Below are 20,907 nucleotides of genomic sequence, written 5' to 3'. Positions count from 1 at the left end.
TCTTTATCTCTTTCTTTATGGCTTCTCCCTCTAATACCTGGCTTTGACACTGGAGCCAGAAAATGGACCCTGTCCCTTGGAGCAGCACGTCTCTATGATGACAACAGACCCTGTACAGCAGTGACAGTTTCATAACTGGTGCCTTCAAAAGGGATGTTCGTTGTTGCTCCGAGGGAGGGGAGAGGCCTCAACACCACCCTAGTCTTTATCCAAGAGGAGAGGGGCTTGGAGGCCAAGAGCCAGGCGCTGCCCACTCTGGAAGTGGCACAGAGGGCAACAGTGCACAGCGTGCCCCTTTCGTGCCTCTCGTGTGTCTTTTTGGCCCTGAAATGGTTCTTGAGTGTCATGTTCTTGTTTCTTCCAAGGTGGGCTGTAACCAAGCACAGAGGCAAAGTCTAGTACTGAAATGGCTGTAGAGGGGATCCAAGAAGGGCTGGGCCTCAGACACTGACCTCCTTAGGGCCACAGGCAGGCTGCATTACGTGCGTCTCCTCCTCCCCCCTTTCCGATGGCTGGCAGCTAGGCCACATCAACAGAACAGGAGGCCTGCAGAGCAATGCTTAATGCCATTCTGGGAAGTAACTGGACTCAGGAGAGTCCTTCTCATGAAATAAGGCTCTGGTTTGCCTTCAAGCTTTGGCCCTCGCCATTTCACCAAACAGCTCTTGTCAAGGCACCAGGACCCCGCATTGCCAAGTATAACAACAAGGTTTTAGGACTCACCTTACTTGCCCTCTCGGCAGCACTGCCCCAACCCCCACCCCCCAGTCCCCCCAACCCTCCCGCTGCCTCCCTCCTGTCACTCCGGCTGTACCTTTCTAAGTCTCCTTTGCTGGTTCTTCCTCATCACCCCAGTCTCCAAATGTTGGTGTGGCCCAGGTTCTTAGACCTCATCTCATTTCTGTCTACACTACTCCCTAAGTGATCTCATCCAGGCAAATGGTTTTAAATACCTTCTGTACGTTGTTGACTCTCCAAATTATAATTCTGTCCCAGACCTCTCCCCTGGACTCAGATTATTCCCAATAGCCTACTCACCATCTCCACTTGGATGTCAAGTAGGCATTTCAAACTGAATGGTCCAAGACGGTTTTCCTGATATTCCTGCCCTGACACCTCTTCCTCTCACAGTCTTCCCTAGATCACTGAATGATGAGTCCACTCTTGCCGTTGTTGTTTAGGACAACCGCCTTGGAATCTCCCGACTTCTCTCTCTCGCACATCCCATATCTGACATGTTAGCAAATGGTGTCATTCTGGAGCCTGTCACCTCACTGTTACCAGGACCAGGCACCACCATCTCTTGAGGCAGTAGCCTCTGACCTGGCCCCTGCTTCCCCCTTGCCCACCTTCATGCCATTCTGCACATGGCAGCCGGGGGCTCCTGTTAAATGTGTTTCTATCACGTCACTTCTCAGCTCAAAACCTCCAGTGGCTCCTTGGCTCACTCCTAGTAAATGTCCAAGTCCTTACCACGATTTTCAGGATCTACTTCCTGGGTACCACGGACCTCACTCATCTCCTACCTCTCTGCTCCGTATTCACTCCTTTCCAGTAGCATTGGCTTCCTCTCTGTTCCTCAAATACTTCTGTCATGCCCCTGCCTCGAGGCCTTTCCATTAGCTGCTACGGAGTCCTCTTTTCCCATATATCCATATGGTTCATTTCCTTACTGCCTTCAAGTCTTCATTCAAATGCTGCCTTCTCAGTGAGATATTTCCTGGCCACCTCACCTAACATTACTGCCTCTCAGCACTTCCACCCCCTCTTGCTGCTCCATCTTTCTCCATGGTACTCGTCACCCTCTGACACACTGTTAATTTATTGTCTGTCTCCCCACTGGGGTATAAGTCCCACGAGGCAGGGACTTTTGACTCTTGTTCATTGCCACATCCCCAGTGACTAACACAGTGCCTGGCACACAGCAGACCTCTAATTGGTGGGTGGATGGATGGATGGATGGAAGAAGGAAGGAACCGGAATATATTTTTGTGCATAACTTACTGGCCACAATCATTCACTCTAATTACTCAGAGAAATGCCTCCCAACTATGTCCTTCCTCTCTGTTGTCTTCCCAACCCTGTTCTTTCTATTTCCTAGGTGATTTTTGCAGTTTTTCCTAGAAAAAATGGGTAATTGGGTTCCCCATAGGTACGTTCAGCTACCACGTCATGACATATCATCGAATTGTTCCTGCACGGGGGCCATCTCTGCCTCACCAGTGCCTGACACCAGTAAGTGCTGACAGGGACTCTGCCGGGGGTCAAAGAGGCTGCCAGAGCCATCGATGGAGAGTGATAATACCTTTTTTCTTAAAAGACTACATAGTTTTTGAGCTGGAAAGAACTGGCAGTACACTATATTGTAATCTTTTACCAATTTCAAAGGCTAAGATACTACTTTAACTGAAACACGCATAATTTATAGCAGCATCTCTCCCTTTGTATTTGTTTCAAAGGGCAAACTATGAAGTTCTGAAGATAAGAACATAGTTTCTTAGGCTTGCCTTTTCTGTAAATCTATTAGGTTGCCAATTCCTTAACAATTCAATCACATCAACTCTGCTTGTAACTGGACTTCCCCAATAGACACAGCCCTGTGGACTCATCTCCTGGCTCCATTACCCAGTCTCCCACACTCATTTCATTGCACTCTTTGACTCTTGATATCTTGCTTTTTTAGATGCTCCTTTCTTTGCCCTACCCCCCTAGAACTGTTCCACCACCATGTCCACAACTGAAGGAGGCAGGGTCCCATTCTATCCTCCTAGGACAAGGCTGGCTGAGGACAATAAGCAGACCCAAAAGGCTCCTCCAGCTATAAGGAAAGGTACAAGGTGAGATGAACAACAGCTTCCAGAGTCTGGTTTCATCCATATTCGGGCTTGGCAAATCTCGACAGAGGCTCTGTCCATTGGGGTGGGCAGTTCATTATGCTCTTCCCAAAGCTCGGCCAGAAATGTGGGTAGATGGGCCTTGTCAATGTTTTCTGCTCCAGCAGCAAAGAATGCTCCATGCTGGGAACTCCTTGAAATTTATTCATTTAATGGACAAGACAGGGAAGCAGCATGCTTCTCCTTGGAAGCTCTCACTTTAGGCAGAGAACAGAACAACTATGTGTCTCTGTGAATGGCAAGTGGCTGGTAAGAAAGTAGTGGATCCTGTGTGTTTCTAATAACACACACTAAGAAACATGCTCATCACCATTAAATCATGAGCTAGGGGCTCGCACTGACCTAGGATAGAGAGAGGAGCTAAGACGCCAATTCCCGTGTTTCAGAGGTAAGCTTCTCTGTGGGCCACAGGCCAACTTATTTATTTACGATACCCCTCAGGGCCACAAACATCAACTATTCCACAGTTCCATCAACAGTATAATAGAAGCTGCCAGGCATTTTTCCAGAAAGACCCTCAATGGCATCATCGATCACTGTTGTAATCCATCAAAGGCCTCATCTTCCAATTTGCAAACGACTTAGTAGAGCATGAAGGCCTCCTTAGGTTATTAAATTATGTTGTTACCAGTCCCTTGTTGTTTCTGTGTTTTAATTTTGTATTTGCACCTTGAGCAGAATTATCAGAAAGGGAGTAGTTGACAGATGTATTAAATCAGCCTCTGAAATGAGGGAGCAGAGATTTGTTCTCCGTTAACATCTTTGGCTGTCTTCTTCCCTCCTTCCTCCACCTGTTCCTTCTCCTAGATTCCCAGTTAGAACTCAGACACTAATGAGTAGAAACACACAGAAATCAACAGGGAGTTTGAACACAATGGACATAATTAACGCCTACTCACAAGGCCAAGAAATTAGACTTACTATATTTACATATACGTGTTAGGATATGTATGTATACACAAGCCTACACAAACAGGGATTTTAAAACTAATGGGCAGACTGTAATTTTCTCTGGGCCAGGTCTCCTGACAGTCCTGTGGCCTCCCTAAGGAGAGAAACCTTTGATGAATAATGGACACCCTGCTTTCCCTTGGTGAGTCTCCTCGAGCCTCAGTGGGTCTTGTCATCTCCCTCTCTGCTTAGGGAACATTTCTGGCTTCCTGCTGTCACCTGCCTGACTCCATACAGCAAACATCTTTGTTGGCTATTTAACCTGTTTCGTTCCTTGACCATCCTAGATGCTCAATGTTTAGGGACATGTTTTTAAGTTAGGCTGCTAGAGAGGACAGAAACACACCTACCCAAACAGGCGAAATGAAAGAGAAAGACACAGGAAGAGGAGGAAACAGTGTGGTTACAGAGATGGAAGTCAGATGAGATGCAGAGAGTACTCAGACCTAACCTTGCATTACAATCCCTGCGGCCTTGTGAGAACACAGATTTCCGGGCCCTACCCCAGAGTTTCTGAGTCAGTAGATCTGAAGTGGAGCCCAAGAGTTTGCATTTCTAGCAAGTTCCCAGGTGATACTAGTGCTGCTGGTCCAGGGACCATACTTTGAGAACCACTGGGCTTATCTGATGAGAGCCTGAATTTCCATGATTCACCATCTTTCCTACACTTGCAAGTCAATATCATCTATCACTCTCATTTCTATCCCAGCAATAGCCTACCCAACAATCTGCCAGAGGAAAACCCAGAGGAAGGGATTTGGCTCAATTTCTATAATCTAATTGTATTCTGTCAAATTCCTCTGGGCTTCCCCAACCCTCCCATTTTGCACTTCCCCAGACTTTTGAATCTAACCTCCTTAAGAGAAACCTTTGGCTCCTTTTCCTATGAGAAAGCCCAATGGTGCTTGGAAGTCTCCTGCAAAGGGGGCAAGAACCCTGCTTCCAGGTAGCTGCTTGGTGGAAATTGTTCCTTTCCAACAAGCCTGGAGCAGGAAGACTGCCCCCTGACCAAAGAGAGGCAGCCTGGAGGAGGATGTCCGATTTAAAAATAGAGAGTCCGCCTTAGCAAAATCTCAACTGTCTTTTAAGATCAAAGATTCTAAAAGGAATATGAGGCTTTATAGATCAATAGCTATTATTTTCCATCTGTGACTAACTTCTATGAGTAGCAAATGATTACAATCATGAGACAAATGCTGGCCCAGGAAGACAAACTGTAAGGAAAGGTTGGTAGTGAAAGCCACTGTCTCCTCCCTCTCCCAGAACCCTGCCCAAGACAGAGGACGGCTGCTCACTGTTTCGGGGTTTCTCCTCATCCATGCCTTCGTCCTCATTCTCGGGGTCGATGTCTTCTGCCTGGGTGATCCAGTCCAGGTAGCCTTTTAGGTCCTCCTCCAGCTGTTGCTTCTCTCGCAGCTTTTGGAAATCTCCCCGAGCCTTGGCCTTCTCCCTCTCTTTGGAAAACTCTCTGGTGAGAGAGCAGAGTGGGCAGGGCAGGGAGCACACAGGAGACAGCAGGTCGGGCAGGAAGGAGAGAGAGAGAGATGAGAGGAAACAAAAGCGTTAATTGCTTTGCACTAAGAAGCTGCCCCACATGCCACTACTTTCCACAGACAGCTATCTCTAGTCATCCCAGGTTTCGTCTTTACTCTCATATAAATGGGCAGACTCCCTGAAGGGGACATTCTAGACACAGGCCCCGAGAGGATGGATAAGACCCATTTCCCTTTTTCTGGGTCATGATCTCAGCCTTTGCCTTTAATAACAACTATTCTCCAGTGACCTGGAAACTCCTTCCAAACAGGAACGAAAAGAACCTCCACGACACTCGTGGAACATGCATTTTCATTCCCCCTAGTACTGGGTGGCAGCTGAAAAATCTCACAAGCGTCTCAGGGTGACAAAAGGTGTCAGGACCAGTGGTGTGCCAAGGCCCACTCAGCGGCACTGGCTCCCGGGAGCCAGTCGTGCACATCTCTTCCCAACTCGGGCTGCAGTCTCCTTGCTGGCTTGAAATCGGCCGTGGTGGAAATATTTACACCAGGGAAACTGGCAAATGTTGCAAACCAGAGCTTTTTTCCCCAAAGAGCCAACTGTTAACTATTTCCCAGCACACCACTGATTTAAGACCCAGGAGACTTAATCTCCTTAATCTCTGTTTTCATTACTAGAGTTCGTTCTGCCACTCTTAGCATGCCTGGAAGGATTTCTAATCTAGAGAAAGTTCTTTCCCATACGGAGACAAATGAGGATTCCAAACACAAGAAAATGTCCTGGGGGCTGCCCTTTTGGTTAAAAAAGAAATCTAATCAGAATGGAAAAATACATAAAATCTAGATGATATAAAAGTTAAATGATGCATTCAGTTTAAAGTAATAATGAGTAGAAATTGGAATTGGATTGGGATTTGCTGGAAGAAGGGCCTATTGAAAAACTGCCGACAGAATGGTTATTTCTTTCCTATTTTCTATGATTCTGTCCTTATTTTCTCTCTGACTTTGAATTCACTTTCTGAGCAAGGAGGGGGGCTGGCAGCAGAAGGCGATAATCAAGAAGGCTAGTTCTCAACTCTCAAAGCAAGTTTGTGTCTTTTCTTCCAAAATAGGTATATAGGAGCATTTTTGTTTTTGATATTCAGTCTACAGGAAATGGGGCCCTCGGTGGGGTGTGTGTGTTACAGGCACTGGGCACCTTTGCTAATTCTTAGAGACATGATTCCCTTCTCTCACCAGCAAAGGCCTAGTGAAGGCCTAGGAAGCTGCAGAAACCACCTTGAAGGCATTTCTTGCACAAGCTAAACACTCTACAGTAAAGGCATCTTGGAAGGAAGAACACACCACAAGCCATAGGGGGGACAAAAGCTCAGCTCTTGAATCCACAGTCATGTAGGAGCTCTAGCTCCACACCTACTGTCTAGTATTTGCATTTTGCCTCTGCTGCATAGGAGAGCACAGAGTTTAGCACTCATCATTTTTACGGTGAAATGGGGTTGGGGCTGGGAGTGGTCTAGGGAACTTTTTAATTGGGAGATGTGGGGGCTCTCAAGCTAATGAGTTCTCTTCAACTGCTGCCTTAATGATGCTCTAGTTTGGATGGAATTTTCTTTTTAAATTTGATTGAATCCAATTCTAACTGGATTGAACTTGCTCTTTCTTGGACTTCCTGCCAACTGGTGCGTACCTTCATTTCCTTCCCAGGGAGTTTAATGCCAGGGAAAAGGGGCCAGATTGACAGTCAACAATGAAGACGGAAGGCTCACTTTGCTTTGCTTCCTTCCTCCTTTTGCTTTTGGGGATGGGCATAGAGAGATGCCAGCCCCTCTGCCCGCAAACCTCTATACGTGGCCACACCACCCTGGGGCTATAGGCTTGCTCTCTAGAGACAGTCACTTCATACAGTGGTTCCCTCCCCATGCAAATCAACTCCAACAACTGCACCTCAAGGCCCCCTCTCTTGACTATCTTTCAGCCTACATGCATTTGTATTCTCTATTCCTTTCCTGTGGAGTGGGTTTGGGGTTGTAAGGTGACTGAATAGCTGAGGGTTCATTTTAGCTCTTTTGGAATATTTTGCAGAAGGTTCAAGTTCTAGTTACAAAACAACTACCCATCCTTCTTCTAGAGTCAGGAGAATAGGATTGGGATCAAACTGGAGTAGAGACAACTGACCCAGTCCTATGTTACAGCATCTGCCCCACGGAATGAAAACTTACCACCCATACCCCAAGACCTCTGGGGAAAAAAACAAAGAGTGTTGGGGGTATGAGGGGGATGGAGAAGGGGCAGGGTCAGATCTGAAGTCTTGCTGGCTCCCCTTGGCTCCCATGGAGTGTGGGGCATAACCAGGCTTGTGGTTGGATGCAAGGTCCTCGCCAGACCCCACACAATAAGGGATTTGCTGGGTGGCAGTGCCTGGCTCTCTTTATCTCCTTGCCTGGATGCCAGCCATGCACCTGTTCTGGGGACTGAGCTAATGAAGACACGAAGCCCCAGCCTGACAAGCTGCGCTGGGCCCAGGGACCGGAGCAGGCTAGACAATCAGTCACAGCCATGGGATTTGTCATAAGGCAAGGAGCACATCTCTCTCCAGCAATGGCCAACATGAAAGATGAAGGGTGCAGTGGAGAGCCAGGGGGCCGGTGCTCGGTAATGTAAAGCAAAGGGAGGTGCATGTGGAAAATCTGATCAGCCCAGACGGCTGGGGCTCCAGGCCCTCTAATAATCAATACAGTCGATCCTCATTACTCACAGATTCTGTATTTGCTCATTTGTCTGCTCATTAAACTTGATCCTCCCTCACCAACACTTGTGTGCCCGTGCAGTCATCCCCAGACATCTGCAGAGGGCAAAAAGCTGGAGTCACACTGCCAGCTGAGGTCAAGCAGGATGATGCTCTGACTTCTGGTTTCAGCTCTCTACTGTAAACAAGTGTCCTTTTCACAGTCTATTTAGTGCCATGTTTTTTACATTCTTGTGCTTTTTGTTGGTGATTTTTCTGTTTAACATGGCCCCCAAGCATAGTGCTGAAGCGCTGTCTAATGTTCCAAAGTGCAAGAAGGCTGGGATGTGCCTTACAGAAAAAGTATGTGTGATAGATAAGCTTCCTTCAGGCAGGAGTTACCATGCTGTTGGCTGTGAGGTCAGTGTTAATGAATCAACAATGTGTATTAAACGAGGTGTCTTTAAACGGAAACACACATAATGCAAGGTTATGTATTGATTGCTTGACACAACTGACCAGAGGCTCACAGGAACCTAACCCTGTACTTCCCCTAAGGGCAGTGGTTCAGTATTGGCCAATTCAGTGTTCATGGTGACTTCACAGGACATCACTATGCACAATAAAGAGAATCAACTGCATATGTTGCCATGTCTTCTGCTCCCACCCACAAGGCATGTATTTCCTGGCATTTCTCTTGCTTCCTTCTGGATATTGTGTCTTGACTGTGGTGCCACAGTCCAGCTACGTTTTCAGATTGTAGAATGCCTACCCACCCCACCTCTGCTTTTTCGGGGAGAGATATGCCCATCTCCCACGGGGAAAAAGAACTGGATGCCTACCCCTCTAAGAGATCCTGGGCCCCTCGTCAACTGAAGGCACACATCTGAAGCCCTCTGCTTATAATCACTTAAAAACAAAAAGTGATCAGATTCCAGAGTCCAGGGACTTTCACCTGATTACTGCTTCAAGTGCAATTTGAGAATTTCATTGTTGCTGTTGTTTTAATTCTAACAGGCTGGAGACTGAGATTTCTGGAGGGGAAAGCAAATATAATCTGATTCTTCTCTGTACTAACACCAGTCCTGTGGCTTGTGAGGATCAATAGATGATGAACATGGAAGCACTTTGAAAAAATCCACGAGATGTATATTCTTTACACTGACTATCTGGCCTTACCAGGAATAAGGTGTTCTGGATATGTGAATGTTCCAGATAGAGGACCCCTAAAGGACCCTCTGATGACCAAAATCTCTGAATTTCCACCTTTTAAATGGAAGCTTTATAAAGTGTCATCTTCCCTACCTTCATGAGCAGAACACTCCAAGCACACTTTAACCTTTTCTTGGTGACTGAAGGATATCATTTATGAGGATGAGTTACTGTGCTGGGCTGTCGAATAATATCCTTATTGATGGGTGTAGGTTTTCATGCCCCTAGTCCCAGAGTGCTCCAAGCCTGCAGTGTTCCTGAGTTGGGCTCTGCTGTCTCTCAAGGACTGTTAGTGTCTGCAGGGCTGTCAGGGCCTTCCTGCAGCCTGCTGGGTGGTGGCCCTGTAGCTTCCTTTTGGGACTCTCTGTTCCCGCTGGCTGTTCCCGGAGCCTGCCCGTGGATCACTTCTGCCTCCTTACTCCTCTTGCCCTTCCTCACTACAGCTTCTGCTCAGACCTCCCCACCTCTTGCCTGTAATCTAAGAACATGGGATTAACCAGTCAAATGGGCTGGGGACGGTGTGACATGGAGGTTAGGAATAGAGGCGAGGCTATGGATTCACATGGCTTGGGTTCAATCCTGGATCCTCCAGTTTTCACCCGTTAGAAGTGAGGTAGTTTTGTCGTCTAAACCTCACTTTTCTTCTCTATAAAATGGAGATGTGAATAGCACCTGGCTCCTAGGGTTGTTGTTGGCATTAAATGAGCTAATCTACCTTAAGTTCCAAGCACAGAGCCTGACATGGAGAATGCTGGTTACTGTGAATGCTATCATTGTGACAGAGAATTTCATGGAGCTCTGAGACTTTTTTGAATGCTTCTGGAAAGCTGGCTTAATCAGAAGTCTGACTGATGAATAAGTGGGCATTTTGCTGCATTCTTGTGGTGACTATTGTATTGTTGTCCTGACTAATTAAGATGCTGACTTGAAACCGAAACCGTAGCCGCCATGTGGTCAGCCAATAGGAGACTGATTCCAGGTTTTGTCACTGTGTGGACCTGGCGCAGCCCATTCTGAGTGGCCAGCCCTCTTGACAGATTAGGAAAGACCTCCTTAAACCAGGAAGGGGAGATGCTCACCCTCAGACACTTCTTGGTCCAGGCAGAGGGTGTGCCCAGAGGTCCAGGAAGCCTTGGGAGATTTTCTACCACCAATTCCAGAGCTGCAAGGAGCACACCGTCGCTCTGGGAGCGGGTCAGGGAGTAGGTGCTGGGGAAGGTCTCCAGAAGAGACCAGTGTAGGGCTAGAGGATTCACACGTTCAGGGGTCTGAAAGCCTTGGTGTTCCTGTTCAGAGTCAACTCACGTCTTGAGTATTACTACGTGCCAGGCTTTGCGCTGGGTGTTTTTACATGCCCTATCTCATTGGGACTGGGTCAGGCCAAGATGTGGTCTTCAAAACAGCTTTTCTCTCATGTCAGCAGCTGCTGCCATTTGACTTCTTTGCTTTGATACCACCAGGATGGTAAGTTTTTGGGTGGGGTAAATGACTGTGGGCAGGTACTCTGCTTGAGGAGGGGCCTTCATGGTCTGGTCTTCACTCTCCACTTCAGATTCCTGGGGGGAATTTCACTTGCTCAGATTTGCTCCTAATCTCTGGGGGAAGAAACATTTTTTAAAGGTTCAGAGTTTTTAAAACTGGAAACATTTTTTAAAGGTTCAGAGCTCTGGCTTGTGTTACAGTTCAAGCTCATTCAACGTAAGTCTGACTGGCAGTGATGGGAAGATGGGAGACGGGCTGTGCCTGAGTTCAGGTCCTGGTTCTGATATTACCAGTGAACTGGCCTTGTACAGCCACTTAACACTTCTGGGCTCACTTTCCTCATCTTTAAAAGGAAAGAGTTGGAGTAGTTCTAATATTTGACGATTCTATTCAAAAATTCCAGTTAGGATAGGCACCAACAATAATCACTGTAATGAGAGCACCATTTTGAGCCCCTACCATTTTTGTAAGTATTTTACAAAAATGATCTCATTCTATCATCACAACAACTATGAGTTGGTATTATCATCTTCATTTTTCAGATGTGTAACTAAAGTTTAAAAAGGTGAAGTTGCCCAATGTTATGCATCCAGTAAGTGCAGAGCTGGGATGTCCAAATTTCTGTCTTGAGTGGAGGTGATGAGGTTGAGTTTTCAATGCTTTCCTTCATGATTCACATACAAACACAGGCGCATTTTCTTGTGTTAGAACACAAAAATGAAAACCCCTCCACCCTCCAGGCAGCTAATCAGAGGCTTATGTTGTCCTGCTCATCATTTTTAACCCTGATGCAAGACGCTAGTTTCCTGTGTGGCCTTACCTGGGCACAAGGCATGATGTCATCAAGTTCTCTGACAGGCCACCCACCGTAGGAAGGGGTGAGGATGGAAGCAAGTCTTTCCTTCACCCAGTCCCAGAGACTCAACCTGATGGCCCTGCATTGCATTAGGCTACAGCAGGAGGTAGGAGTAGCTGTTCCCGGCATATGTACTGAGCAAAAATGAAGAGCATCTTTCTCCTTATGCATGACTTTCCCCACCATTAATGTCCCTAGAGATCTAGGAAAGGCTATTCAAAGCAGCTGACCTGTCTCGAGCAGAGCAGAAATAGATTGCCCCCTCCCCCACAGAGTGAAGGCAGCAGAGTGTGTCACCCATGAGCAGGTCACCAGGAGCATTTAGGTGTAGGCCTTGGCATGGCTGGTGTGGACTTGTGAAGAAGAAAGTGGGTCGAGGAAATATCCAGTGAGGCTCCTTGGTGTGAAGGTGGCTGTCCCTAGGGCTACTTGGTGCCCCTGCCATATGCTACTTCTACCACTCTTTAACTTCATCTGAGCAAAGGCCCCAAACAGGTAGGCTTTATATTTGTAGCCAGGCAGACAAATTTAAAGGAAAGTATCTTCCATTGCCTCTATTCTCAAATAATCTGTGGTTTCAACAGCTAAGTACCCTTTCCATTCAGAAAAGGGAATACCAGACATGGACTGCTCAGTCTAGGAATTAGAACCAAAGACAATTATATTTTTAGTCTGTATTTGTTTATATATATTTTAAATCAAACTCTTATTACCTTGGCCCATTCAACACTGAATAAAGACTATCTGAAATCTTCAGTCAGCCTGCCACAAACTGTGACCGGCTCGAGAGACCAGGCAAGTACTATCCACAAGGCTGCTTTGTCAGTTGAAAGTGCACAGTCTGTGAATCTTCCCTCCAATCCTGCCACCAAACCCTTCCCTCTCAAGGGTCTCGCCATGCTGCTCCTCAGGTACAAGGAGAGGCACCCTGCCTACCTGAACAGCCGCTTGGGGGCAGGAGGGGTTGGATGAGCTGGCAGGAGACAGGTGGGCCTAGGTATCTCTTGGTGAAGCCCGAACCAATGGATTCATTCTTGTCCATGTGACCCTCTGCCCAGCCAGGCCAAGGACATTCACTTTAAGGCTCCTGAGGTGGCCTCTCATCCCAGGTTCATCAGAGCCAGAAAAAGAATAAAGCCAGGAATAGCAGAAAGAGTAAATAAAATAAATGGAAAAATCAAGACCTTTTTCCTTGGTCCTGCTTACCCGCTAAGAACACCGAGAACCAAGTTAAGTACAAAAAATGACCCTATGATGATTAGTGTAACAAAATAGATCCAGGGCCAGTCCCTTCCTACGGCATCATTGACCTGGAAGAACGGAATGATAGTTAGTGCCGCACACTCAGCAGCCGAGCACGGCCAAGTGCCCACCGCCGGCTCCCAGACACTGACTCAAGCGGCGCCGGGACCCGGACCCTCTAGGTGCAAATCGGAGGCCAAATAGCCTGCCCAGCCAATGGGTCAGAGTTTGTGGTTGAATAAAGACTGTTTTTCCTGATTTTCCTGGGCCCATTAGGGTCCTATCCCTGAGGATCCTGGCGATGGACACAGTGGAACCTGGGACCTTGCTCGGCTGCCTTGTAAAGAGGACATAGAAATGGTCAGCTTACCCGCTCAACACACCGAGAACCAGATTTAGAACGAAAAAGGATCCAAAGATGACCAGACTGACAAAATACACCCAGGGTAACTCATAGCCCATAGCGTCCTGCATCTGGAAAGACGAAGGAAAGTTAGGAAAGAGAGAAAACAGAATTGAATTCAAGTGAGGAGGCAGATAGAAAGGGGTGTGAACAGAATCTGGAGGAAACAAAGGGGGCTGAACTTGGCTTTGTCTGTGTGGACGAGGATGCATTGTTACCTCCGGCATCATTTATACTCAAAATACATCCCCACGACCTTGATCTGAACTGGAAGGGACCTTTGCAGGCTCTGCCTCCAGAGGAACCTTGTCTGGCTCTCTCTGTTGTTTTATTTGCTGCAACAGAAAAGTTTCCTCAATGTTTTCTATCTACTTTTCTAATAAGGTGGGTCACTTCAAAAAATAATATCTTCAGCATGGGATGGTTTTAGCTCGGTTGGGTTTATGTGGCCATTAAATCTTCCACTGCACCCCGAGGCACCCTGACCTTGGTGTGGAAAGTGCCTCAGCTCTTACTGATAGAGCCGGAGATCTGGAACTTTCCAGGATGTGTGGGGAAGGAGACCTTCCTAAGGGGCTTGCCACTTGGACCTGAGCTGGGCAGAGTTTAGAGGCGAAATTCCAGTGCTCACAGGCACCGCAGGCCACAGGCCAGGAAGGACAGACTGTTGGCTTATGTATTCAGAGAACAGTTCCTGAGCCTGCAACCAAGCCTGGATGTAAACAATCCTTAACCTGGAAACTGTGGCCTGTAACTAACTGGGTAATGGAGACGCTCCGTGAAAGGCTGCAAGCCCCTGGAGTAGTTGGAGGCAGTGCCTTGCACGTGGAAAGTACTCAGTAAATGTTTGTTGAGTGAATGAATGAACTTAATATGTGCTGGAGCTGGCTCCTATGGGCTTTGCAGAGCCACCATGCGTCAATTCCCAACTCTATGTTCAGTGATTTCATGATGGCAGCTTGAAATTGGCCATGGTGGACAGAAATTAGCAAACGATACACGTCAGCCTCCTTCTACCCTTTGCCCCTAAGGACCGGCTGTTAAACATTTACCAGCACAGCACTGGCTAGAGGGTAGCTGTGAAGATGATGTTAAGTCACACAGCAGCATTTTTATCAAACAGGAAATTTATTCTGATTTAGTTTCTCAAATCTATTTCTTTCAATGCTTTCTGACTAGACTAGACAGGGTTTAGTCTTATCGTCCTAAAATAATCCCTAACTCTGTCCTTGTGAAATTAGCTTCCAGGAATCCAAATTCTTAAGTACACAAGCTTCCTGAATGATTTACATCAGTGGTTCTCAGAGTGTGGTCCTGTGGATCAGCAGCACCAGCATCATCTGGCAACTGGTTTAGAAATGCACATACACAGGCTCCACCCTGAAACTCTGGGGGTGGGCCCAATAACCCATGTTTTACAGGTGAGTCTGATGCATGCTAAAGTTTGAGAACCACTGATTTACATCATTGTCTCCATGGCTCCCAACTTACAAAATATAACAACATGACAAGTATTGTGATTCATCACATACCTCTGCTACATTGCACAGCAGTGTTCCTCAAAGTGTGGTCCAAAGACCACCAGCATCAGAATCATCTGGGAGAATTGTTAACAAAGCAGATTCCTGGGCCTCTCTCCAAGAGCTCAGTGAGCCTCATAACGCTGCATATTAATCACCCAGGTGATTCTAAAGCATGCTGAAGTTGGCTGACTACCACCAGTTGCCTCAAATAAGTTACAGGTGTGCTGGGATAGTACCGCCCTCAGCCCTCAGGGCTTCTCAGGCTCCGAGAAACCTTATCCATGTACGTAAGGATGCTGGACAAATATTATGTTCTCTGTGTGCAGTGAATAAAAAAGACTGAGAAGTACAGAGACCTACTGGTCTGACTGGTCTGAAGTGTGACATCCCAATATTCCTTCCCAAATCTGTTAATATTTATCTGGGGTTAGTACATCTTAGTTAGAGGGATCTACCAAATGTAGTCACAGTGCAGACTACAGAAACCATGTCAAGGGCTTGGGGATCACTGGTTTGAACCGAGTCCATGAGTAAAAGAAGAGTTCCCAGCATATGTCCACTTAACTCTGTCATGATTAAACTCGAGTGAACCTGCGTTCGTTGAGCCTCCCACTCTCACAGACCCTGCTCTGTTTCTGACATGGCATGGATCACTCTCTGACTGCGTAATTGACTCATTTCTTATGTGTTGTTTGTCTTCCATGCTAGAGCGTGAGCTCCACAAGGACAGGCATCTTGGTCTGTTTTGTTCCCTGGTTTGTCCCAAGTGCCTGGAACAGTGCCTTGCACATGGCAGGGACTCAGTAAATGTTTGTTGAGTGAATGAATAAACTTGATATGTGCCAGGCTACTGTGCTGTAAATAGGAAGCCTTGCTAGTAGCGGGGACAGGTAAGTAAAAGGTGACCGCAATGCCAGGTGGTAGAGGCAGTGGCAGGAGTGAACATGTGGGGTTACAGAAGCACAAGGGGAAGAGTGGCCATGTAAGGCTGGAGAGACGCAGGCAGGGCTGGGTGAATGTGGCACCCTGGGGCCACTGAGACAACAGGAGTGCAGGGGCCGGGAGGAGGCCAGAGGTTGTGTGACTCTGTGATAGGAATGCGGGTTTCCTAGGAACTTGGCAATTGTTAAAAATAGAGCCTGCAGCTGTAAAGCCATCCTGGCTCTGGGATGGAGGATTTTCCCTGTGGCTGAGTACTGAAACACCCAGCAAGACAGCAGCCGTTAGGCGAGGCCGGGCAGAGAGGGCTGTGAGTGCCAGACCCTGCCCCCACCACAGGCAGCCTGGGCGCCTCCTCTAACCAGAAGGTGACGGTCTGAACTAAGGCTGAGAGGAGGCCAGACCAGCAGAGGGAAGTCCAGTAAACGTCTTCACTACCAGGAGGAGAACGCCAAAAGTGCACAGGACAAGGAGGGCTGGTGAAATGAGGTCAGGGAGGAGAAAGGCGCAGGAGCCACAGCCAGCGAGCCAACCACGGGCCACGTGATGACGTGACGATGGTCATGGATACCAGGGTCTGTATGTCACATTTTATTAGGGGAACTGTGACATAAGCCTTTCATTATTCTCAGCAGCAGTCACGTTAAGAGTTCACGTTTGTTCATCAAGCATTTACTGAGAGCCCACTATGTGTGAGACGTTGTGTTCTGTGCCGCAGTGAAAGCAATGGAGTTGGAAACAGCCCTGAGACAGGAGAAGGCATCTGTGAGGAGGCTCCTACGGAAACCTGGATCCAAAGTCATGTGAAGCCTTTGAGTGTCCTTCTAGCTTTTCCTCTCAGATTAAATCCTGCCAATGAAGTCCCTTCCTCTTCCCTAAATTAGTGCTTCTTGACTTTTTTGGGAGGGCGGGCAGGTCAGGAAGAGCCGATAAAAACTATCGACTCTCAACAGAGAAGAGGCACATACACAGCACTCTGCATGCAACCTCACGGGTGCACCCACCCTGTGTTCCTGACCAACCGGCTTATTCTGTGCTAACCCCAGGGAAGCACTTTCCCCAAGTGTGGTTAGGGGATCAAGAGCAGCAGATGGGGTCTGTTCTGACCGAGGTCCTTTGCTCCACTCTGGGTCACAGACCTCCTCACCTTCCTCAGAACAGCTGGGAAGAGACAGTTCTAGGAGGCGATGATGCGCTCGCCACAGGTCACTCTCATGGAACAGGCAGATGGTGAGTGGGAGAGAGGGCTGGTTGGCACTCAATCAACCTCCCTGAAATGAAATCTCTGCTGACTGGTTCCTCATACCCCCTAAATTTTGTGAACATTTAACCTTACAGAAAACACAGTCCTCCAGGCCACACATTTCTGACCCATGAGCCACCAAGATTTCTTTGGGTCCTTGTTTGGGTGTCCTTTCCTCTGTGCCACACACGAGGTGAGTGACTTCCGGCATTATTAAGGACCTCAAATGGATGGAGCTATAGACCTCATGACCCATAGATATCCTCATGGTAACCTCATGACCCACTGATAACCTCATGACCCATAGATATCTCATGAATAGCCAGGACCATGTCCAGGAAAATCATGGTCTCTACCTCTCCCTTGTTTCCTTGTGTTTCTACTTTGGTCTCTTCCTTGGCTGTGGGCTAGTTCTCTCAGAGGTTCAATATGGGGAATAGCAGGTGAGGGGTAGGGAGTAAGAGGACATATGAGAGATTAACAAGCTTCCAAGGTGGTCCTAAGATCCCCATTACTCCCTCATGAGAGAGCAATGCTCAGCAGCCACCAGAGGGTGATTTTCTGGTCTGTCTGCTCTGTCCTGAAAGGAAAGTGCCCCTTTTGTTTTCTTTCTTACTTTCTCCTCTTTATTCTAGGCCACCTACTTTTGGGGGCAGACTGGGCAGAGAGCATACAATGCTGCATGGCTCTGAAGTAGGGCAATGCCTGGAGTGATGAGATTGATGTCTTAAATCAGCTGGAATGGAGCTATTAAGAAGAGAAAGATACATAAAGTCATATTTTTAAAAAGTGACCCAGATTGCTGCCACCCTTATTTAGAGGTGAAAAAAGGATAGATCTTCTCAAACCATTCAAGCTAGATGTTTCTTAGGCCTACAATAAGGGAAGCTTTTTGACTTTCCTAAGGAAGGCACATAGAGAGGCATCTCGATGTCCACCATCTGCAGCACTTGGGGTCTCCAGGCCCAAGAACTAACCGGATGACCCCAACCTTTGCTGAAACACATACCTTACTATTCCTGGAATCTGTGGACAGAGCAAAGGGATGAAAGATACAGAAGACCCTTCTGAAACCGATGTCTAATTCCTTGAGGGGAGCCCCAACCTTAAACCTTCAGATCCAACATACATTTTTCCCCAAGAAGAAAAAATAGGAGGAACAGCACCTCCTGGCCCGTATCCCTCAGGCCACTCGCGAGCCTAGCTGACTTCCATGAGTTTTCAAGTTGTGGCACTTTCTCCCGGAAGGCTTGTGGCACAGGCACCGTGGATCTAAAAAAGACTAAATAGTTTCAACAAATGCCAAGAGAGGCTGTCACGAATGCCAAGGAAGGCAGGAGGTGTAAACCCATAAAAGTCACAGTGCTTTACACACAGTGTCATTAGAGGACAGGGTTTGCTGCTGCCATGAGTACCAGTGCCCAGGGCGATGGCTCGATAAATCTGATTGCTCATGACCTTTGTCACCGTGCTTGCTGGGACACGGAGTGTCCATCCACAGGTCACTGAGTGAGCAGCAAGTCAGAGAACAGATTTCACCTGACTCTTTTCCACCCCTGCCCCAGCTTATTGCTGCGCATGTGAGTGCCTCGGGGCACAAGTAAAGGTGTGTGTGTGGGAAGACATCAACAGGCTCCTGACAAGGAGCCAAGTCAACAAAATTACTTCCTCGACCTGTTTTAAAAATTTGTCCTGGGCAGCCACCAGGTGTGGGGGCCATCGAGTCTGATGCCTGGGACTGCACCTCAGGGCAGGTGGCCTTTCAGACACCTCAGATGAGAACACTTTGGGGAGGCCAAGCTGTTCCTTGTGTCTGTTGAAAGAATCTAAAACACAGTTCTCTCCATCTCCCGAATGGTTGGTTATAAAGCCTCCTTTCCCAGGGTGGGGGAGCCGTTGCTCTTGCTCCCCAAGGCCAGCGAGATCTCGTTCCTCCTGAGGGATTCTGCGCCACGTGGAGCTCTCCCGCTGTCATGGACTGTGCTGCCCGGGTTGCTGAGTCAGGTTTCCGTGTGTCCCTCGCTCTTCAATTAGCTCCTAAACTCCTTGAGGGCAGGAGCTTCTTCTCCCGTCCCCACCCCAGTCCCCACTCAGTCCTGGAGCACGGTAACTGCTCAATAAATGTTTGTTAAGTTGAATTACTGAATAATAAGAACTCATCTAATACCAGAAAAATGAATAAAATAAAACCTAATAAGTCAATAAATAATAGCTTTGAGAGATGCTATTCTTAATATGTTTATAAACCACTAGTCTATTGTTTAGATAACAGATTCTGTTTAAAGCAGCACAGATATTAGGTGGCTAATGCAGATTAAAAGTTAAGAACCACAGGGTTCTATGTGGGACCTACCACTTTCTCTACTCTGATCAGAGACAGAGCTCAGGCGACTGTCTCTGGATTACTTGAGGATTTTTCTCAGCTCTTCACTTAGAATGACTATTAGGTCATCAGTAGAATTCAGCTCCACCATTTCTGCTTTCTTGACGCCTTCAGAGACTCATTTTCTATATTCTGTAGTGAAAAGAGGTGGCTTTTTGAAGAAAAGATGGAGTGGGGAAAAAATAGCATAAAACCTGAATTCAATCTGCTTCGATGCAAAAGACTTTGCCATAAACAAGGGCTATTTCAGCAGCACCATGACCAGAGACGAGGGGCTGTCGTGTGTGTGTGTGTGTGTGTGTGTGTGTGTGTGTGTGTGAGTTTAGTAGAAATATCTTTTCAGCATGTCCAGACATGTAAGTAGGGTGACAAGACAAAATGTGGAGCTGACAACTTACTTATGAAAGGTTAAAACATTAGACTTTTGTTCCCAAGCTCTCCTGCTGAACCAAAACTAATCCAGATACCATAGAAGACACTATTTGTGATTCTGAAAATCTTTCTTTATGTGATTTATCATTAAGTATTCTTTCTAATCTTATTTTTAAGCTGAATTTCTGTTTTTTAAAAATCAGTAGAAGAACTGATCATGGAGAAACTAACTGGGGGGCAATGGGTGGTGTCAGGAAAGTGACCCCAGTATGTTGGTGGTAGGGTGGGGAGAGGTGCGAGTCCATGACAACACAGACCAGGGTGCTTTTACTGTGCTGCACAGGATGCAGCATTCCCGGGGGCCCTGGATCAGAAGGGCACCGGGTGAGCAGAGGTCAACAGAACCCTCTTGATGAGGAATTATCCAGGCATCTAGATTTCTAAAGAGCTAGAAACATGCATTCTTGTATGTGCCTACTCTAACTGCTGCCTCCTGTTCCCACCATTCTCACATGCAACCTTCTCCAGGTGTTCAAACCCTGGTTCAGTGCTGTGTTATTCTGTTTCCCATGAGCATGGGGCTATCTCAAGTGCTGGGCACAAAGTCAGCACTGAACAGATACTTAACTGATGTTGTGATCTGGCTACAATGTGGAAGGGATAATGCTCAGAGTTTCAAACTGACCCTAGTTCTCAGATCACATCTGAGAATCCTAAAGATCATCTTGATTTAACAGCCTCTTACATCTTCAAGAAGGCACATGCCACAACCATATAAGACAAGTAGTCTTAAATTATACACAGCAGGCTAGGGATGTTTGGTTAAAACAAAATCTGAAAGGAGAAATAGAAACCAATGGTAATGTCATACAACACTGGATTCTTCCCTCTCTTGGTGCGTCACTGCTTCTAAAGAAAGCCAACCCTTTTTATTTGATCACCTCTCCCCCTGTTTTTTAAGAGGCATGGACACTCTGATAGTAAATGAAGAGACTTGGCTTAAGAAGCCATTTCCCAAGGAAACCACACCTCAAACCTGAGTTCTGGCTTAGTTTCCAAATCCCCAGTGTCTCCACCCCTTACCCTGTCATCTGCAGACTTCTGGAACAGGGCACTAGGTAAAAGAAATGTTTTAAGCAAATTGTTCAGCTAGTTGGGGCCTCGACCCAATGCATGGCCAATGGCTTTA

At 47.1% G+C, this 20,907-nt stretch overlaps 1 protein-coding gene across 3 annotated transcripts in view; it reads right to left on the bottom strand.

Annotated features, from left to right (window-relative positions):
* CACNA1C (calcium voltage-gated channel subunit alpha1 C) overlaps positions 1-20,907 on the bottom strand; it is a 714,534-nt gene that overhangs the window by 175,577 nt on the left and 518,050 nt on the right. For all 3 annotated transcript variants that reach the window (XM_087442974.1, XM_087442975.1, XM_004438792.3), the window contains exons 8-9: positions 12,820-12,923; positions 5,141-5,313 (exon numbers count right to left, since the gene is read on the bottom strand). In XM_087442974.1, the coding sequence (XP_087299100.1) occupies positions 5,141-5,313; positions 12,820-12,923 (277 nt within the window). The remainder of the gene's footprint in view (positions 1-5,140; positions 5,314-12,819; positions 12,924-20,907) is intronic.

The sequence above is a fragment of the Ceratotherium simum genome, chromosome 17 (assembly GCF_057802395.1).
Source record: "Ceratotherium simum simum isolate JZ-2026a chromosome 17, ASM5780239v1, whole genome shotgun sequence".
NCBI lineage: Eukaryota > Metazoa > Chordata > Mammalia > Perissodactyla > Rhinocerotidae > Ceratotherium > Ceratotherium simum.
The sequence above is the reverse complement of the archived record's forward strand: the minus strand, read 5'-3'. Positions and strand labels throughout refer to the sequence as shown.